The following is a 20,171-nucleotide window of genomic DNA, read 5'->3' on the forward strand; positions in this document are numbered from 1 at the left end:
AGAATAACTTGCAACATATCTCGAGAGGGTTTAAAGACACTTGCAATATACAGAATTGACAAGGGGAAACACTTTCAATATATATAGTTTTAAGGAAAACATCACTAGAACGATAAGTGAGGGCAAAAACACTTGCCTTAAGAAGGCTGGACTAACTCTCGTCTTGATCGTGGAAGCAATTGGGAGCACTACTCGACTTTGACGACAAGATTATTATCTTCTCCTGAGCCTACACAAAATATTAAACCTCATCAAAATATATTCTCACAAAATTTCCATCCTAGTTATAGGAAATTCGAATCATAGTGGCACTTAGGCCTAATTACACGTCCGACTCTTAATATTCACATAATTGCATCATGTCCCAAGTAGTCATTTAGGAGCACATAACACATTTAGTCACATAATATATTACTTAAAATATAGTGCACTATTAATTATTGAATAATCTCACTCTACCAACACAAATGACTCGAAGTGCTAACTAGCCTAGTGCAACCTGACTATCTCTCCAAACTCGAAGTGCCCCATCAAACCAACCTCATTTCACTTGAACACAATCATGGCCTAACCTCCTAATGACCTCTAACTATTATAAGAACTCAATGGTCAACTCAGGCCTTACCTCTAGAGACTCAAAAACTAAGTGCAAAGTCAAAGTGTTCCTAAGTGCAACACCTAGGTGACATCGAATGGTTTCTAGTATCATTGATCCATCTTCCACTTAAAGTTTTCTACTCAAATTACTACTATGGAATCTAAGATCCTAAACCTAAATTTTGCACTTGTAATGACACCAAGGCCTACCCTAGGCCTCCCTGGGCCTACTCTCAAAGTTGACTCTCCCCTATTCTAGTGACACTCAAACTGCTCTATTTTGTTCTCACTTCACACCCTTGGTTTTAACTCTAAACTCCCAAACTATAGCTTGTAAACCTCCTACATACTCCCTAGTATCAGTTCTAATCAAGGCCTAATAATGACCTACCCATAATATCACTTTCTAAGCTCAAACTTGCTCATAACTCAAACTGTCCCTATTCGGGCAGAATTCAAGTTTTGACTTGTGCACCTAGCTAAATATATTTATTTCTATCATTTAAAACTTCTGGGATCTACTATAGATCAATTCTTAACCCCTGGTAGTTTGGTCCTTGCAGGGCCTAAAAAATGCTCATTTATTTCTCACTCAAAAGTTAAACCTCAAATCTGGAAAATGCTTGAATCTATTCTAAGTTCTTCCACCTTAACTCCCACTTATAAACCAAGATCCCAAACTTCAACCAAACATAATTACTATCATAATACACTCATTTAACACACTAACAAGTGGTGGAGATCATTCATACCCTTATGCACCATAACCGAATTATATAAATAAAATAGCAAGACTAACACTTAAATCACATTTTCGAGTACTTAAGCACAAAACAAATATATATCACAACATGCAAATATAATACCAATTGAATATACTTATTAAACCACTGTACAAACTATATATTGTCATAATAAAGCGCTTATCATCACATGCAAATCAATTCAAGGCTTAATATCTCACAACTCATGGCATGCACTTGACTTATATTAAAGATATCTTACTAGCACTTAGATTTTATTCTATAAAACTAACATGCAACCTTATCATGATCATATTTATAAGAAATATATAACATTCAAAGTTTTAAACTATGGTAATATCTCCAAAAATCATGATTTAAGCACATTGCAATCAAGATCAAACAATAATACAAACAATCACTCCATTCGGCTCCTTTTGAGTCATGGCCGATTGGAAAAGGAAAGGAATGGCACTTGTATGTGAGTGAAACTCCCATGTCTTTCCCTTCACAACCCTTTGCTAATTTAACTCTTAGTTTGGATCCTAAGTTCATAAGAACTAAGGCCTTCCACTTGAGTTTTGTACTTACCTCTTACATGCAACACCCACTACTACAAAATTAAACTTGGGAAAGACAGCTTCAATAATGTTTATTCTACGTGCTATACAAGATAGGTACTTACATAGCATTTTTAAAATAACTGCTATAAAAGAGGTTATAATAAACTAAAAAATAAATGTAAAATAAATAGAAAATACTAATATAGTGCTGAATAAAGGAGTGTTATGTAAGTGACAACTTGGATAACGCTTGAGCAGGAGCTATGCAAGATATAGTATTTTAAGTAATTTTTATTAAATTTTTATTTAATTTCTATAGCGTTTCTAAAAGCAATATAGTAGAGAGTGTATTTTAAGTCCTTTTTTTATATTTTTAAATTGAACTCGTTAAACAATTCTAAGTAATACATATAGTATCCCTGCATATACACCTAAAAACACATGTTATATGACTCATCACATCCTCCAAATTCCAGGTTCCTAATTCTACTTCATAAATCTTCACGAAAATCAATATAAGTGCTGGGTTCTGAGGTATCTTAATTTGCAGGTCTTGAAATTTCAGAAACCACTTCAACCATCTCTGCCTTTATCTCAATTTGTGAGTATTTAGTTGTTCAATTATTAGTTATAGAGTTTTTATTTTTGGGTTTCATTATCTAGGGTTCTTAATGTTGGGTATTGACACATGGAGATCTTTTGTGTAATTATAGTACTTAATTGAGTTTTGTGATGAATTTAATTTGATAAATTAATTAATTATTAATATTGATACTTACATAATTTTGTATATAGGAGGTTGTAAAGCTCTGTAGTAAAAATAATTATCTCAATTTGTGAGTATTCAGTTGTTCAAATATTAGTTTTAGAGTTTTCATTTTTTTCTATTTCATTATCCAGGTTTCTTAATGTTGGGTATTGACACCCTGATTAATGGAGATCTTTTATGTAATTATAGTACTTAATTGAGTTTTGTGATGAATTTAATTTGATAAATTAATTAAATTGTTAATATTGATACTTAAGCAGCTTTGTATATAGGAGGTTGTAAAGCACTGTAGTAAAAATATAGAGCTTTAATCAAGGTGCCAGATTATTTAATTTGCCTGTAATGATAAATTTGATATATTGCTATTAGTGGTTGGTCGAGGACTAATATTTCCTCAGGAGTACTTTAACCCTCTAGTTGATTAGGCTTCCAAATTGCTTAATTATGAAAGTGTTTGCTCTGCCTCTATGGTCATCAAACACAAATATGCAGGCCACCTAATAGAATATTATTGTATTAGATACCAAGCACATAGACTTCTACACACTGAATTTTATTTGACATGAACATCATTGATGGCACTCCACAGTGTTTATTAATAATGTATTTCCTTGAATTAATTATTATAAAATTGCTTCTACAATATTTTGTTAGGTCAGTTTTGATTAGTTTATAAGTCAATTAATATCTCTGTTGTCTATATTAGTTTTAAAATAAATTAGATTTTTTTGTAAGAGACACAAATTTAAGTTGCTTCAACTGAATTTAAGTTTATTCATATATATTATCCAAATTGTGTTCTACAATTAATATGTATTTTAAATAATTATAATAAAGAAAAATTATTTATCTTCCAAAGCTTGTATATGTGTTATTTTAAAATTTTCTTTGCTTCACGTCCTAGAGAAAATGTCATAAGTAATACCTTTCTGATTTTATATTCTTTAAATTTATTTATAAAATGTCAAAGCCAAAATAAATAACTACTAAGTATTGACTCGGTAACAGTTCAAAATGTAACACCTCTATGATTTTTACATTCTATTAGCTCATTTTTAAATATTTTGTTATGATTATCTCTTATTTTTTATTGTGCAAATTAATGTGCGGAACATAATTTAAATATAAATGACCTAATCATGCTCATCTTCACGTTATATATTGTTGGTAATTTAATGGACCGTAATTGGGTTAAAGCAGATCCTATGTCAAAAGAATATAAACATGGCGTGAATGACTTCTGTAAGCATGTAGGTAAACATGCTAAGGATATTCGGTTTATCAAGTGTCCATGTTTGAAATGTTTGAATATTATAGAAGTTGACGGCCTGGAAAAGTTGAAGGAACACTTGATGTGTGAAGGTATTGATAAAACTCATACATGTTGGACATATCACGGTGAAAATAAAGGAGAACACCGATCAAGTAAGTTTGATTCGAATTATCAGTTCATAGATAAAAAAAATATAAATTTTATGGAAGACATTGAAAGTAGCAATTCTAGTGATAAAAATTGACATCGGGAACATGATTAATTCAGAGTTACGGGATCATCCTGATATGAATGAGAGACTAAAGGATGATGCCGCATTACCGTTATGGCCCGGGTGCACCAAGGCTTCTAAATTATCGGCCGTGTTAACTTTGTATAACTTAAAAGCTGGACATCAAGTTTCTGATGTGTTCTTTACGGAGCTGCTCACAGCTGTTAGTGAACTATTGCCAGATGGAAATGTCCTGCCTCGTAGAACTTATGAGGCTAAACAAATGCTCAAATATATTGGATTAGTACATAATAGGATTCATTCTTGCCCCAATGACTGTATTTTATATCGAAAAGAGTATACAGAGCTTAAAGTTTGTCCGAAGTGCGGTTTAGAACGTTATAAGAATGGTAATTCTCCCGCCAAGGTCATGTGGTACTTTCCCATAATACCCAGACTTAAGCGATTGTATGCTAGTATGGAAGATGCTAAAAATTTGACATGGCATCATGATGGGAGAGTTAAAGATGGGATGTTAAGACACCCTGCCAATTCACCACAGTGGAAGACATTTGACGATAAACATAAGGATTTTGGGAAGGAACCAAGGAATCTTCGTTTAGCACTTTCAACAAATAGAATGAATCCTTACAATCTTCAAAATTGTTCTCATAGTACGTGGCCTGTAATTTTGATGATTTATAACTTGGCACCATGGCTTTGCATGAAGCGCAAATATATGATGATATCTGTTTTAATATCGGGGCCTGTACAACCTGGTAATGACATTGATGTGTACCTTTTACCTTAAGAGAGGACTTGACGCTACTATAGGAAGAGGGCATTGAAGTATAAGATTCATATAGAAAAGATCATTTCAAGTTGAAAGCCATGTTATTCGGAATAATAAGTGACTTTCCAGCTTACAACAATCTTTCAGGATATAGTGTGAAAGGCTATTATGCATGTCCTTTGTGTGGTGAAGAGACTGATCATATTCGATTAAAAAATTGTAAGAAGTGTGTTTACATGGGGCATAGGAGGTGGTTGAGATCAAACCATCCATATAGAAATATTCCATTGGCATTTAATGGTGAAGTGGAAGAACGAGGTGCTCCTCCTATAACATCAGGTGATGAAGTATTTAGTGAGGTTGAAAATCTAAACATAGAGTTTGGTAAAAAATTCGCAAAGGATGTTCCTAGCAGGGGTTGGAAGAAGCGTTCAATATTTTTTGAATTAAGTTATTGGAAAGACCTTTATGTTAGGCATTTTATCGATCTTATGCATGTGCAGAAAAATGTTTTCGATAGCCTAATTGGTACAATGCTTGGTGTCAAAGGTAAACTAAAGATGGTCTTAGTGCAAGACAAGACGTGGTGGAGATGAGAATAAGAGACGAACTAGCCTCTGTCCAAAAAGATGGAAAATCAACACCCTATTTACCTAATGCTGCTCATACTCTATCTAAGGATAAGAAGAGAGTATTACTACAAACTCTCCATTTTGTCAAGGTGCCAGAGGGATACTCATCTAATATGAAGAGACTTGTTTCCTTGAGCGACTTAAAGTTAAAGAATTTGAAATCACATGATTGTCATGTTATCATGGAAAATTTGCTTCCAATTGCTATTCATTCTATTTTGCCAGATAACGTGCGGGTGACGATCACAAAGTTGTGTTGGTTCTTTAAATCAATGAGTAGCAAAGTCATTGATCCAAGAAGATTTTCGTATCTACAATGACAAATTGTTGAAACACTTTGTGAGGTTGAGATGTACTTTCCACCATCATGTTTTGACATCATGGTTCATCTAACTATACACTTAATTTATGAGACTAGAATGTGTGGTCCTGCTCGTATGAGATGGATGTACCCAGTTGAACGTTATTTGAAAATTTTGAAAGAATATATGATGAACAGGTCTCGACCAGAGGGTTGTATCGCTGAACGCTATTTAATAGAAGAAGCAATAGAGTTTTGGTCAGAATTTATCCCAAATGTCGAAGCAATTGGTTTTCCTATTGATCGTCATAGTGGTAGGATTCATGGTGAAGGTGTAACTGGAGGTCAATAAGTTGAGATCGATCGTGCACAGTGGCATCGGGTGCACCTTTGTGTTCTACACAACTCTGTTGATGTTGTTCCTTCTGTAGATTTGCATAAGGAAACTATTAGTTCAGAACATCCGGAAAAAGGTGCCAGTTGGATAGAGTTAGAGCATAATCGCACATTTATTGAATGGTTCAAAAGTCATACCACGAATAAGTTACTGCAAAATAGTGAATCAATATCAGATAGAGTAAAATGGTTGGAAAGAGGCCCTGATTCATTCGTATATTCTTACAAATGCTATCTAATACATGGATATACTTTTTACACTCTAGAACATGACGCAACGAGCACAATGCAGAATAGTGGAGTCGCAGTTACTGCAACAGCATTACACCAATCATCAAATAATGAAGATCCTGTGTTATCTGATACAACATACTTCAGAAGGATTGCGAATATTTGGGAGATGGATTATGTAGGATTTAAGGTTCCAGTGTTTGATTGCAATTGGGTTAACAATGTTGGTGGTGTATATATTGAGGAATCAGGGTTTGTACGGGTTGATCTTGCTAAGGTTGGGTACAAAGATGATTCATTCATAATGGCAACACAGGCCCAACAAGTTTTCTATGTTACAGATCCTGTCGATAAAAAATGGTCCATCGTTGTCTTGTAAAACAAGTTAAACAATAGTTACCAAGTAAATGACGGTGTAGATGAAGAAATTGATAATATAGACGATCCTTTTTTTGGAGTAAATATTGCTACGGGTGTGGACAACCCTGATGATTATGAATGCTCTTATTCTAGAAATGATCATGATGAGGGAGAATATGTGAATCCAAAATTCTGTAATGTGCGTGGACACGAAAGATCAAAGCTTACTAAAAAACGTAAAAGAAAAAGTAAAGCAAAGAAATGTATGTTGCTTTCTCATTACCTTCATGTCTTATAAATATCATATGGTATTTCTTGTTGTATTTATTTTTTTATATAAACATGTTATATCTCGTAGTAGAAATTTATGTATGCTTACTTAAATATTTTACTAAGTGTCGTGCTTATTTCTTTCTAGATTTTACTGATCTTATGTTAAATATTATTTTGTTTGCTTGTTTAGGATTATGACTTCTGGATCTAATGGCACAAGTGAAACTAATGGCACCAATGGTAGTGGTATTACGGAGAAAATTTCTAAACGGGGTATAGTAAATATGCTCAAGGTCAAGAAAGTTAGGACTAAAGGGATAGTGCAGAAGGTAATTAAAGAGCTAATAAAAATAACCAACAGTACTTGTGTATATGCACAATACTGTCAATTTATAAATCAAATTTCTTTTATAATTTTTTAGGTCATTTGGAACGAGATAGGGCAACCAATTGGCAAAGAGTCAGTGACTCTAGCATTTTTCATCGGCTCTTATGCAAGAAGAAATATTCCAATTTCTTGCAATGATTGGTGCAAAAAAGAATGGAATATTGTAAAACAAAATTTGTGGGATGAAATTAAGGTACGTTGTTTTGTGAACAAAAAACTCTGTATAATCACTCTGTAGCTTTATTATTTCCATTACTATTCTGAATAGATAACTGTTATCATGCTATATTATTATGAGATTCCGACATACGATCATATCAACCTTCTTAGTTTCTTGGTAGAAAAATATGACAGACCTTGAGCTTTTTTATTAATTTTAATATTTGATATAGTGCTTAGAAAGATGCTGATATTTTGTTATATTATTCTGCTACTCATCAATATATGAGTTCTTTTTTCAATTGTAAATGAAATTCTTATCATACAAAGGTCATCGCTTCTTTCCTGGTTAAAAAATGATTTTATTATGGTTATTTCTTAATATAACCAATCAAGTTGACAGATGTCGCCATTCTTTCGATGGCCGAAGTACTGTTTTTTTAGGTACCTTCTTAAAAAGACAGGAGGTAAAATTTTACTATTATTAGCATTACAAAGTCGGAAGGAAGCTAAAAGCGTCCCCCTTCAAAATTTAATGATGACGTTAGTATATTTAACCCATCTGCAGTACCATACTGTATTTAGTAGTATTATTGATATTGAATCTGAATGCACTGATTGAAGCGAGTAAGATATATATATATATATATAGATATAAGTGTATGAAGCTTTGTACTGGAGAAAAGGAAGTTATATTCATCTCATCTTTCTCCTGGAGTTTTACAATTACTTATAAACTAGCTACATAGTGCTGCTAAAAAACAGGGAAACAAATTAACTTCTGCCTACAAACACTCCAACGTTCACATTACTTCCTAATTTATCTCAACTAATAAAGACTTATTCAAGACTACTTCTACTCATCCATTTTATTTATTACAAGTTTAGATTAATACTAGAAATAATTCCAACATTCTCTCCCTACATCTAAACTTGGTCAGCTAAGTTCTTCAACCCCAGGATCATACGCATTTCTTCGAACTTCGTTGATGTTAGCGGTTTAGTCAAAATATCAGCCTTCTGCTCCTGCGTCTTCACATACCTCACTATTATTTCTCCCCGTTCCACACAGTCTCTAATGAAATGGAACCGCATATCAATATGCTTGCTTCTACCATTTATGATAGGATTCTTTGTCAAATCAATTGCGGACTTATTGTCCACATAAATTACTACAGGACCTGGTGCCACATCGACCACCTGCTTCAATAGATTCTGTAGCCAGATCCCTTGTGTTGCTGCCGCCGTGACAGCCATGAATTCGGCCTCACAAGAGGACAAAGCTACACACCTCTGTTTTTGTGAAACCCACGTTATTAAGTTCTCGTTTAAGTAAAACACTACACCTGTTGTGCTTTTCCTGTCATCTACGCTCCCGGCATGATCACTATCTGAGTATCCGCTTAGCAAGTAGTTTCCAGTTCCCTGACTATATACCAGACCATAATCCAGTGTGCCTCTAATATATCGCAGAACTCGTTTCACAGCATTAAAGTGCAGTGTGGTGGGTTTTTCCATATACCTGCTTAATACTCCAACTGAATAAGAAATATCCGGACGAGTATGTACGAGATACCTCAATTCGCCTATGATGCTTCTGTACAAAGTCGGATCCACCAGCTCTCCTCCTTCATCTTTGTCTATCTGGATCTTATTTTCCATGGGAAATTTAACTGGCTTGCACATCATCATATTCACTTTCTCCAGAATTCTCTTACCATATGCTTTTTGTTTTATTTCAGTGCAGCCATTCTTTTGATTCACTTCCAGACCCAAATAATATGCAAGCTTCCCAATATCACTCATGTCGAACTCAGTCTTCATCTGGTTTTTAAACTTCAGAATATTTGCAGTGTTTGACCCCATCACTAAGAGATCATCCACGTACACAGCTACTATCAAACACTCAGGACCTTCACGTCTCGTGTACACAGCATGATCATATGGGCACCTCGAAAAACCAAGGCTCCTTAAATATTTGTTCAGACGTGAATACCATGCCCTTGGTGATTGACGTAGTCCGTACAAGGCTTTCAACAAACGATACACCTTGTGTTCTTCTCCTTTCTTCTCAAAACCAATTGGTTGGGACACATAAACCTCTTCACATAATTCACCGTTTAAGAACGCCGATTTCACGTCTAGATGATGCACCTGCCATCCCTGTTTTGCTGCCAATGCCAACAACAGTCTCACAGTTTCAATTCTAGTTACAGGCGCAAAAACTTCATCATAGTCGATCCCCTTTTTCTGCACATAGCCTCTCGCCACGAGTCTGGCCTTGTACTTTACTATATCACCATTCATATCCTTTTTAACCTTGAAAACCCACTTCAGACTAATGGGTTTCTGTCCCGCTGGCAATTCTGTTAAAAACCAGGTCTTGTTCTTCTCAATTGCTCCTAACTCAGCCATCATTGCCTCGTGCCATTCAACATTGTTCTTCGCTTCTTCAAACGTCTTTGGTTCTTCAACACCTATCAAGTAAAGTTCATCAAAGGTCTCGATTTCCTCCGTGTCATCGTAAATTTCATTTAACAGCCTAAACCGTCTAGGCTCGCTCGAGCTTTCTGATATTTCACTGGAATTTGTTGATACTTCAGATGTGTACCCATCATTTTTAGTTTGATGGAAAGAGCTATTCACAGTACTAGGTGTGCGTGGAGAGGGTATCTCCAGTTCAGGTTCACCCTGTGCGTGGCCTCGAACATCAATTAGAACAAACGATTCAGTTGGGCCATTTCCTCGTGCTCCAGTAAACTCCCAATTCCACCCTTTTTCTTCCTCGAACAATACGTCTCGACTGACATGGAGTTTTCCGGTACTTGGGTTGTACAATCTATGAGCTTTTGACCCCGGCTCCTTACCTAGATAGACCATACCGACACTTCTGTCATCCAATTTTCCCAGGCCACCTCCATGAATCTTGACGTGTGCTAGACAGCCAAACACACGTATATGGTCTAGCTTTGGCTTTGATCCTGACCATGCCTCATAGGGGGTTTCTCCAACTAATGCCTTTGTTGGCAAACGATTTAGTATATAAATCGCATGTCTTACAGCCTCTCCCCACAACATAGGTGGCAGCCCTTTTTCTTTCAATAAACTTCTTGTCATAGCAATCATTGTGCGATTTCGTCTCTCTACGACCCCATTTTGTTGTGGGGTGTAGGGAGCAGTTAGCTGTCTCTTTATACCATTGTTAGCACAGAAAGTTTCAAAATCCTTCGAGGTAAATTCACCACCTCTGTCCGTCCTTAGTGTTTTAATTGTCTCATTTGCTTCCTTTTCAACAAGCGCCTTGAAGTTTTTAAATGCCTCAAATGCTTGATCCTTATATCTTAGCATGAATACCCACATTGCCCTACTATAATCATCAACAAGTAGGAACACATACCTATTTCCGGCCGGTGTTGGTGGTGATATTGGGCCGCACAAGTCCGCATGAATTAAGTCCAGCTTCTTTTCTGCCATAAATTCTGATCTTGTTGGGAAAAGCTTCCTTGTCTGTTTAGATAATAAACAACCCCTGCATACAGCCTTTGGTTGCACCAACTTGGGAAGCCCTTTTGCCATTCCTTTCTCTGACATGGTGTGCAGTGATTGAAAATTCACATGGCCTAATCTTGTGTGCCACAGCCACGTTTGTTCCTCTACTTTTGACAGCATACACACCTGGTTACAATCTTCAATTACTATCTTGTACAAGCGATTTTCTGATCTCTGTACTTTCATTAATAGCCTATCGCTCTCATCATATACCCACAAGAAATTTCCGTTGAGTACAACTTTATTTCCATCTTCAGAAAGTTGTCCCAAGGATATAATATTATTGCACAAGGTTGGGATGAAATAGACCTCCCTGAGAATATGTTCTTCCCCATTCTTGCACTTAAAAATAACCGAGCCTTTTCCTTCAATCTTTACCGTAGACCCGTCACCAAATCGAACTTTGCCTTGCACACTTTCGTTTAATTCACTGAATTTTTCCCGGCGTCCAGTCATGTGATTACTGGCGCCGTTATCCAAATACCACACATTCTTGTCTGTCTTTATATCTCCCTTTTGATCAAGTTTGGGAACAACCTTCTCTTCGTTCAGCAATACCATGTCACCTTCTTTGTTGTCACACTCTGTGAACAGTAGAGTGGGCTCATCGTCTTCGAGTTTTGCCAGGTTTGCTTCTGGTATTTGATCCCTGTTTTTCTCCTTCTCTCTGCGTGGCTTCCTACACTCGGCTGCGTAATGGCCATATATGTTGCAATTGAAACACTTCACCGTGCTTCTATCACGTGGAGAGTTGAAATTCTTGTTCAGCCCCTCACTCCTACTGGCTTGTTCTTGTCGACCTCTACCACCTCCATTGTTACGAAAATTACTTCTTCCTCTTCCCCGAAAAACATGTCCTCCTCTAGATTTCTGGCTTTGGTGATTTGTTCCACCATTTTTATTTGTTTTCTTTGCCCATTCTTCTTGAGTAAGGAGGAGCTGTCCTCCAGCATTTTCAGTTTTCCCTCTCATTCTTTCTTCATGGGCCTTGAGACGCCCAACGACCTCTTCCACTGTCATAACTTTTATATCTCCAAATTGTTCGATGTTTGAGGCTATTTGAAGAAACTTGTCAGGGACTGCTCGTAAGATCTTTCTAACCACACTTGATTCCTCCACCGCTTCTCCGAGAACTCTTATGTTCGTCACAATTCCACTCAACTTCATACAAAAATCATCAACCTGGTCAGTTTCTTTCATAACCAGTGATTCAAATTCACCCTTTAACGTCTGCACTTTTGCCTCTTTTACCCGTTCGGCACCCATACACAACGTTTTGATTGCCTCCCATGCCTCCTTGGCTGTTTCCTTTTCAGCTATAGTCAGTAATATGTCCTCTGGCACGCCCTGATAAATCACTGCAAGGGCCACCTGCACCGTTTTTTCATCTACGGTTGCCTTGGGATCCGCAGGTTCGATCGCATCCCACACTCCTTGTGCCTTCATGAACACTTTCATCCTTAACGACCATGCTGTATAATTGTTGCGCGTTAGCATCGGGTAACTCAGACCCACTGTTCCTTCCTTCGTCTTGGGCGACTCCATCTTGTTCGTTGTGTTCTTGGGTTGGATTTTAGGCATACGATCGCCTAAACACCGTGGCTCTGATACCAGAATGAAGCGAGTAAGATATATATATATATATATAGATATAAGTGTATGAAGCTTTGTACTGGAGAAAAGGAAGTTATATTCATCTCATCTTTCTCCTGGAGTTTTACAATTACTTATAAACTAGCTACATAGTGCTGCTAAAAAACAGGGAAACAAATTAACTTCTGCCTACAAACACTCCAACGTTCACATTACTTCCTAATTTATCTCAACTAATAAAGACTTATTCAAGACTACTTCTACTCATCCATTTTATTTATTACAAGTTTAGATTAATACTAGAAATAATTCCAACACTGATAAGTTACTTTTGACATTTCTGTGTAAACAGACAATTGTAGTCTACTATAAATGTTAAATAGCTAACAGGGTAGCAGTTGCTCATCTTGAATCAACAAAAGTTCACTGTTGGATATTTATTTATATCATGGTGCCTCCATAGTAGTAAAATTAATTTTGTCATTTTAATAAAAATTCTAACACTACTCTGGTCTCCAGTTTGAGGAAACATGTTTCCACTTTCAGATTGAATGCTTCTGTTAGTGTAGTCTATATTTTGCTCAAATAATTCTTCTCATGTAATATTTCCTCAATAAAATAGAATGTACAAAGATATCAAGTATATTTGAGCCTGAGTCTAAAGCGTAAAATTGAGAGAGTGAAAACTAAAGAATGGTTTTCTCTTTCGAGTAGTATGCTTCTTGAGATCTTGGGAATTTAGCATGCAACATGAAGCCACAGACTCTTTCATTGATTCTGATCCACACACGAAAACCCCCACATAGGATCCACTTGTATCTTCTGAATACTTGTTGAATATGTTTGTTAGATTTAAAGCACATGTCAGCATTCAGGTTCTCAAATTCCAGATTATTTACTTGAGTTATTAATATAACCCCTATTCTTTTTTGGTTAAGAATTCCTGTTTTTTGCGATTAAAACTTTAAGAAACTGAAGAAAGATGTTATAAATCAAAGGAATCCTTGAGAAAGATTCAAACCTTGTGAGAACGTCAAACACTCCATTTATCCTAGAAACTTCTCTATCTTATAATGTGGCAGAAGTAAATTCTTTTAAAATCATTCCACATAAGAATGATAGGCAGGCCTTCTGCTTCACTGTCATATATACTGCTTGCCACCTGCTTAGAATATGATAACTTACAATTAAAATAGAAAGATTGTGCATCTTTACCCTTGGATTTGAAAATTTGAGTCTGTTTCTTCGTATTTGTTAAGTTATATTAAATCTTTATTACATTTATCAAATACACCTGGATTTGATTGATTGTAAAACATGTGTTCAAGAAACTTTTCATGGAGTTCAAGATATCTATAAAAATAAAATCATTTCTCGTGCTGGTGTCCTTCATCGACAGTTTAGAACTAACTTGAGAATACTTGTCAAAGATAAGCATGGTAACTACTCAGCAGAGCCATCTGCTTTATATGCACACTTTTCTAGTGTGGCACCTTACTGGAAAGAATTTATAGAAAATGCTATGAAAGAAGATTTTGTGGTATACTTTTTCTTTAGTGATATTTTCTAATTTAAAATTATTTATATAATTTCATTTTGTATTTGACTAAGAAATTTTATTTAAATACAGATAAAAAGTGAAAAAAATTCACAACAAGCAAAAGGAATAGAGGCTCGATACAGGAAGGCGTGTCTGGGCTATGCACGTATCAGAGAAATAATTAGAAGTTCTATTTTAGCAGCTCTATGCATACACCACTGAATATAAAAAGCTCGGATAATAATGCACCTTTCTCAAGCTATTTACCTGGTGCAAGAAAAGGAACTACATTTTGTCGACACAACAACCATAAATCTATAATCTTAGAAGGTGAATATTGATTAATATAAGGTGATTAATAATAGAATATTAATTTTTTTACAGATTAAGAAAAAAATTGATGCCGGTGAAAAGAACCCTGTTGTGACTCGATTAGATGCTTGGGAGTATGCTAGAAGTGATGAAAATGATATAGTGAAAGATCGTGCTACACTGCAAGTACTTGAGGATGTGGTGGTAAATAATATCTCTTATTCCAGTTTATTGATAATTGATACTAAAAACTACTACATATCAGCAGTATATTTTTAAAGTGTTTTTACCTTCTTTTATTAGGTTACCATATCACAGAAATTGGGAGAACATGAACTGACTAATATAGGTACTGATGACTTGCTTGCTCGGCTAATACCACTGGAGAATTCAGGACGAGTAAGAGCTGTAGGATGGGGTGTAACAAAAACGTCATTGCAGACAACATCAAAAGGGAGCGAGCTATCTAAGTTAAAAAATGATGTTGCATTTTTGATAAATGAAATCAGGGAGTTAAAAAGCAAGGGCTATAATCGTGGTATGCAGTCCGGAGGCTCTAGTCATATGGATAACTTTGACATGAATGATGATGGTGATGGTGAACATGATCATTATGACCCCGTTTTAGTTGAAGACTTGCCACAGGTATATATTCAAATTATTCTGACTATCTAAATATGCAACATACATGAAAATGGAACATGTGATTAATTTTTCACAAACTCAACATTTTTTTAATAGGGAAAAAATGCTTGTTATTTGTATGTGGATCCTGGTCATGGTATTCCACTAGAAGAAGGATATGTGAGGGTCCATTTTGAGGTTGCAGAAAAATCAGAGAGTTAAAAACTCCTCTTCCTAGATCTTGTGATGAGGCAAACCTGGTTGGGGAAGCTCCTGGATATTTTCTTGCATGGCCACGTAAATTGGTCTCGATGAAAATGGAGGTATTTAATCATATATGCTTGTCATTTACAATCTATAAAACTTGCATATTATGTACTAGTAGTTAAAGTATTAAAAATTCGATTATATTTTTGTTTGATGTTTTTTTCTAGGAAACTCCAAAAACCATGAATAAGAAGAAAATTACGCATGCTAAGGGCCATAAAAAGTTTGAGGAAAAGCAAAAAGAAAAGACAGTTGAATCAGTTGTTGATGTGTCTTCAAAACAACTAGGCTATCCTCTCCCACAAGATGTTTGTCACGATCTTGCTTTTGTGTTTGATCGTGTTATTGATATACAGGTTGAAATAGGGCCTTATTGGAATGGGGAACCGTGGATTGAACATATTAATAATGAAAATGTTCCAGAGGTGCTGAATTCCCAGTGGTTAAGTGCAACCAGTATCATCTTCTATATTAGGTAATGTAAATTTTGAAACAAATTTACGACTTCTTATTTCTTGTCAACCACATTTTAATAATATTCTCTTTTTAATTTAAGGTATTTGTGTGAGGTCTATTTATCAAAAAATCCTAACTCAGCACAAAAGTTATCTTTTGTATCGCCACATCTGGTGTCTCAGTTTGTAGAAAACTCCTCTACATTTTTGGCAAAGTCTTTATTAGGGTATGTTGACAAACACCATCTGCTTTTAATGCCTTATAATATTGGGTAAGTTATAATTTTATAAATACATTTAATTAAATTTATACTTGAATATATAGTATGTAATTTCTTCTAACTCTAATATATATAAAATGTAGAAAACATTGGATCTTGATGGCTATAAATACAGTGATAGAGACTTTATACTTTATGGATCCAGCTCGGATGACTAATGCTGCGCATTACAGACATGTTAAAACTCTTGTAGAAACGTTAGTGAATATTTCAATTTATTTTTTATACTTAAAACCTAAGATAAATGTCCTTTAGTGGTGTTTACAATAGAGTTATATTTTGTTTTCAGTGCTATGAGAACCTTTCGGACTCACTCTGGGAAGAACTACACTGTGACGATGACCAATAGCTTCAGATGGATGAATGTGCAGGTTACGAACCCTTACTATAAAAGGATAAATATATAAAGTATTTTTTATTTTTCTTACTCGTCCAGATGTGGTGACATGAGTTTATTAAATTTGTTTAGTTCTCATCAAGCTTTTTATTCACTGTTTACTCCATCTTTGTGCAACAAACGGGGATCATACTGCATTTTCCATATATATTTGATTGAAAGCTTGTAAAAGAATTGAAGGGGGATATAAGAAATAAAATTACATGATTCATGCTTAGGGTATAAAAATGAGTGATATAGAAACAGAGATAGACTTTTCTTGATCACTTGTAAAAAAAATGATGTTAGATAAGTTTTGCCTGAATGATCTTGATTTTCCTTGCTGCAAGTTACTTGTTGAGGGCCTGATCTTGTGTTCTATGAAAAAACATCTGAACAATTTAAAAAACCATGTCCCTATTTGGTTACATCTGTTAGTACTATCGGAAAATTAAATGTATTATATAATATTATTGGAAAATATATAGTCTAATATATTGTATAGATTTTTAGAATATATTTTACGTTTTGTAGAATTTGAGGGTTTGATTCTTTACTGTATCCACCGTGTTGATTTTGTTGGTTTCTGTAAATTGTTGTTTTTTTGCTTTATTAATTTATTCTTTTCTTAATCTTAAATTATTAAGTATGCATTTTGACATTATTTTAAACTAATAATAAACCTGTAATATTGCCAATGTTGTAGTGCTCCAAGCAAGCCGCAAATGATGGCATTTTTTGTGGGTATTATGTTAGATGTTTCATTGAGGATCTATTGTGTAACGGTGAAACAAAAATCAATATCAATATAAGTGAGCTCTTTTATTTATAATATTGCTCTAAGCTGTAACTAGAATTATTATTTCTTGTGATCTAACTATGTTCGTAATTTTTTTACTCTACAGTTTACCTATTCTCCACCATTAAAGTCATATCATCGTGATAAAATGCTCCGCTTTTAAAGTAATTGGGCAGGTTACCTATACAATCGATTTCTCAAGGACAAATTGTTGATGAAGTAGTCTTTTCAAGTTCTATTCTAATTCAAAGTTTTATCAAATGATTGAATTGAAATTGTGCATGAAGTAATTTTGTATGTAGTTTAGTGTATTGAATGATCACTTGCAAATTTTTGGAACTTCTGGATATGTATGGATTTTATTTGAGGCATAATCCAGTACTTTATTTTTGCTAGAGTTGTTGAGATTTGGATTTCTAGTCTTTGCATTGGTAATTCTAATTATTAATGGAAAAAATAAAATGGAGGAATAACAAATAAATAAATTATAATTCAAAAAAAACTTTAATAATGTTTTGTTAAATGCTACAGGCTAGTGTCAATTTTGAATATAGATGTGACTTCAAAATCGTTTCTAAAAACGTTTTTAAAGAGAAGAAGGATGACTACCATAGCGATTAAGAAACGCTATGCAGGTACTCTGACTTGGGCAGCGTTTACTCTTATAGCCTTTTCTGAAATGCTATGGAAGTGAAGAACTACAATAATGTTGGCAGAAACGCTATAGAAGTACACAATACTATAGCGCTAAAATAAACGCTATCGAAGGTATGATAACTTCTATAGCTGTCTTGGATAGCGCTTAAAAACGCTATAGAACCCAAAAAATGAACGCCATGCAAGCTGAAATCTATAGTAGTGACCAAATCATTCAACAATCATTCAAAACTCTACACAAATATGTATGGAAGGGGTTTAAGAAGATTGAGGGAGTGAAATTACACTAGAATTCTTGGTGTTTGGAAATGAAAAAGAAGAATGAGTGTGTGTGTTCGGCCGAGAGAGAGGGAAAGAGAGAGACAGAGCGATAGAGAGAGAGAGGGTGAGGGTGGAGTGTTCAAGTGGAGAATGATCACATGTTTGATCATTTTATGTGTTGTGTAATGGGTGGTGGAATTGTAAATTACTTTCTTGTCCATCTTTCTTAACTACCACATCATGCATGCAAGGCTATAATGGTCATTTGGTAAGGTAGAAAGTAGTTAGTTGGGTGGATAATGACATGAATGTCCTCACTTTGTATTGAGGGTAAAAATGCATGCAAGGGCATTTTTGTAATCACATAATTATTAATCTAATTAAATACAAAGAATACATTTTATAAATAAAACAATAAATCTATAAATTATAAGAATGACACCATAAAATAGTTTAGAATTTTAGGAATTTAATAAGATCAATTTCAAAATTTATTAATAAAAATAATTTTACAAATAATTTTTTCTTGGATAATAAAATACATTTTATAACCTATGTAAATAGCAAATAATGCATTTCTTATTTTCCAACATCACACAATTATTTCGCATAATTGGAATCACACAAGCACATATTCACAAAGTTTTTATTTAACTCACTTAATATATACCCATATATATATATTAATTAAAGGATAAATAAAATACCGGTTATAACAATTTGTGTACTAATCTGTATACTAAACCTAATTTGTCTACTAATATTTACTTGTTTTATCTTTGTTGACAAGTCTTGAACTTCAAATTGGGTCAATTTTTGTTTAAATCTTCACCGTAGTTACTTATTTCCTATTTTTAATGTTTAGATCTCTGTGTGTGTATGTATTTACGTGGTTGGTTGGATTTAAATTACGTTTCGATTTCGTTCGATTCCATTAGTAAGTACCTTTTCCCCCAAATTTAATATTATCCTAACAACCTACTTTCTTGTTCTTAGACCAAAAATGTATCACACTAGTTGTTAAATCGAAAATGTATTTACCACATATGATTTGTTAAATCTCAATCCATTTCACTTGAATTCTCAATTTATCCCCGATTTATTTAACTTTTCCATTAAATTAAATGAATACTTTTTACTTACTGATCACGCGTTGCACCCCTAACACTTACCTCAAGCAGGGGCTCAAGGCCAGTTGGTGCAAATGTTCAATGAGAGAGCTCAATGTTAATGTTGCCTCAAGCGGTAGGGGGAACTTCTGGTCATCATGGATCTAAAGTTGGTTCCAGTGTGCGGTCTCACATAACAATAACACCACAAATTGATGATTTGGCAGCTGATAATGATCTCATAATGTCCTTGGTCAGGGAATTTGGAGTAGTATTAAGTTTCTCTTTTGTTAAACTGTATATGTATAGCATTAAATATTTTTAGCCATAATCACTACTATTTTATCCTAACCATTTCATAGCAGGCGAGGAGAAAGAACAACCTAAGAAGAATACGTCGGAGGACTTTGGATTCAGGTATAAAGAATTTATTGTTATGTATTTAGCCTTTCTATATGTAGCTGTTGGATAAAGATGGGGGTATTTTTAAAATACATGTTTACTTATACCACCTTTTGGCTAAATATTAGCAATACTGAAGCATGTTTTTACATTATTGCAAACTATCTATGTTTCTAATTTTTTTTCTTTGAGGTACTAATTCTATATTAAAACAAAACGACAGTCAATTGGAAGTTCTCAAACCTGGAAGCACAAAA

The 20,171-nt window shown here is 34.5% G+C and overlaps 1 protein-coding gene across 2 annotated transcripts; it reads left to right on the forward strand.

Moving 5' to 3' along the window:
* The first annotated feature begins 2,346 nt into the window (after nucleotides 1-2,346).
* On the forward strand, nucleotides 2,347-19,974 carry LOC141697982 (uncharacterized). 2 transcript variants are annotated; one of them, XM_074502570.1, is made up of 11 exons: nucleotides 2,347-2,504; nucleotides 7,333-7,471; nucleotides 7,565-7,723; nucleotides 14,462-14,887; nucleotides 14,987-15,328; nucleotides 15,425-15,630; nucleotides 15,742-16,049; nucleotides 16,131-16,301; nucleotides 16,394-16,507; nucleotides 16,600-16,681; nucleotides 19,585-19,974. In XM_074502570.1, exons 6-11 carry the CDS (start codon nucleotides 15,619-15,621, stop codon nucleotides 19,678-19,680), a joined length of 783 nt encoding a protein of 260 aa, XP_074358671.1. In that variant the 5' UTR covers nucleotides 2,347-2,504; nucleotides 7,333-7,471; nucleotides 7,565-7,723; nucleotides 14,462-14,887; nucleotides 14,987-15,328; nucleotides 15,425-15,618; the 3' UTR covers nucleotides 19,681-19,974. The 2 variants fall into 2 exon arrangements, with proteins under 2 accessions (XP_074358671.1, XP_074358673.1); XM_074502572.1 differs by lacking the exon at nucleotides 19,585-19,974 and adding an exon at nucleotides 17,592-17,819.
* Nucleotides 19,975-20,171: the final 197 nt, after the last annotated feature.

This window comes from Apium graveolens, chromosome 11 (assembly GCF_009905375.1).
Source record: "Apium graveolens cultivar Ventura chromosome 11, ASM990537v1, whole genome shotgun sequence".
Taxonomy (NCBI): Eukaryota; Viridiplantae; Streptophyta; class Magnoliopsida; order Apiales; family Apiaceae; genus Apium; species Apium graveolens.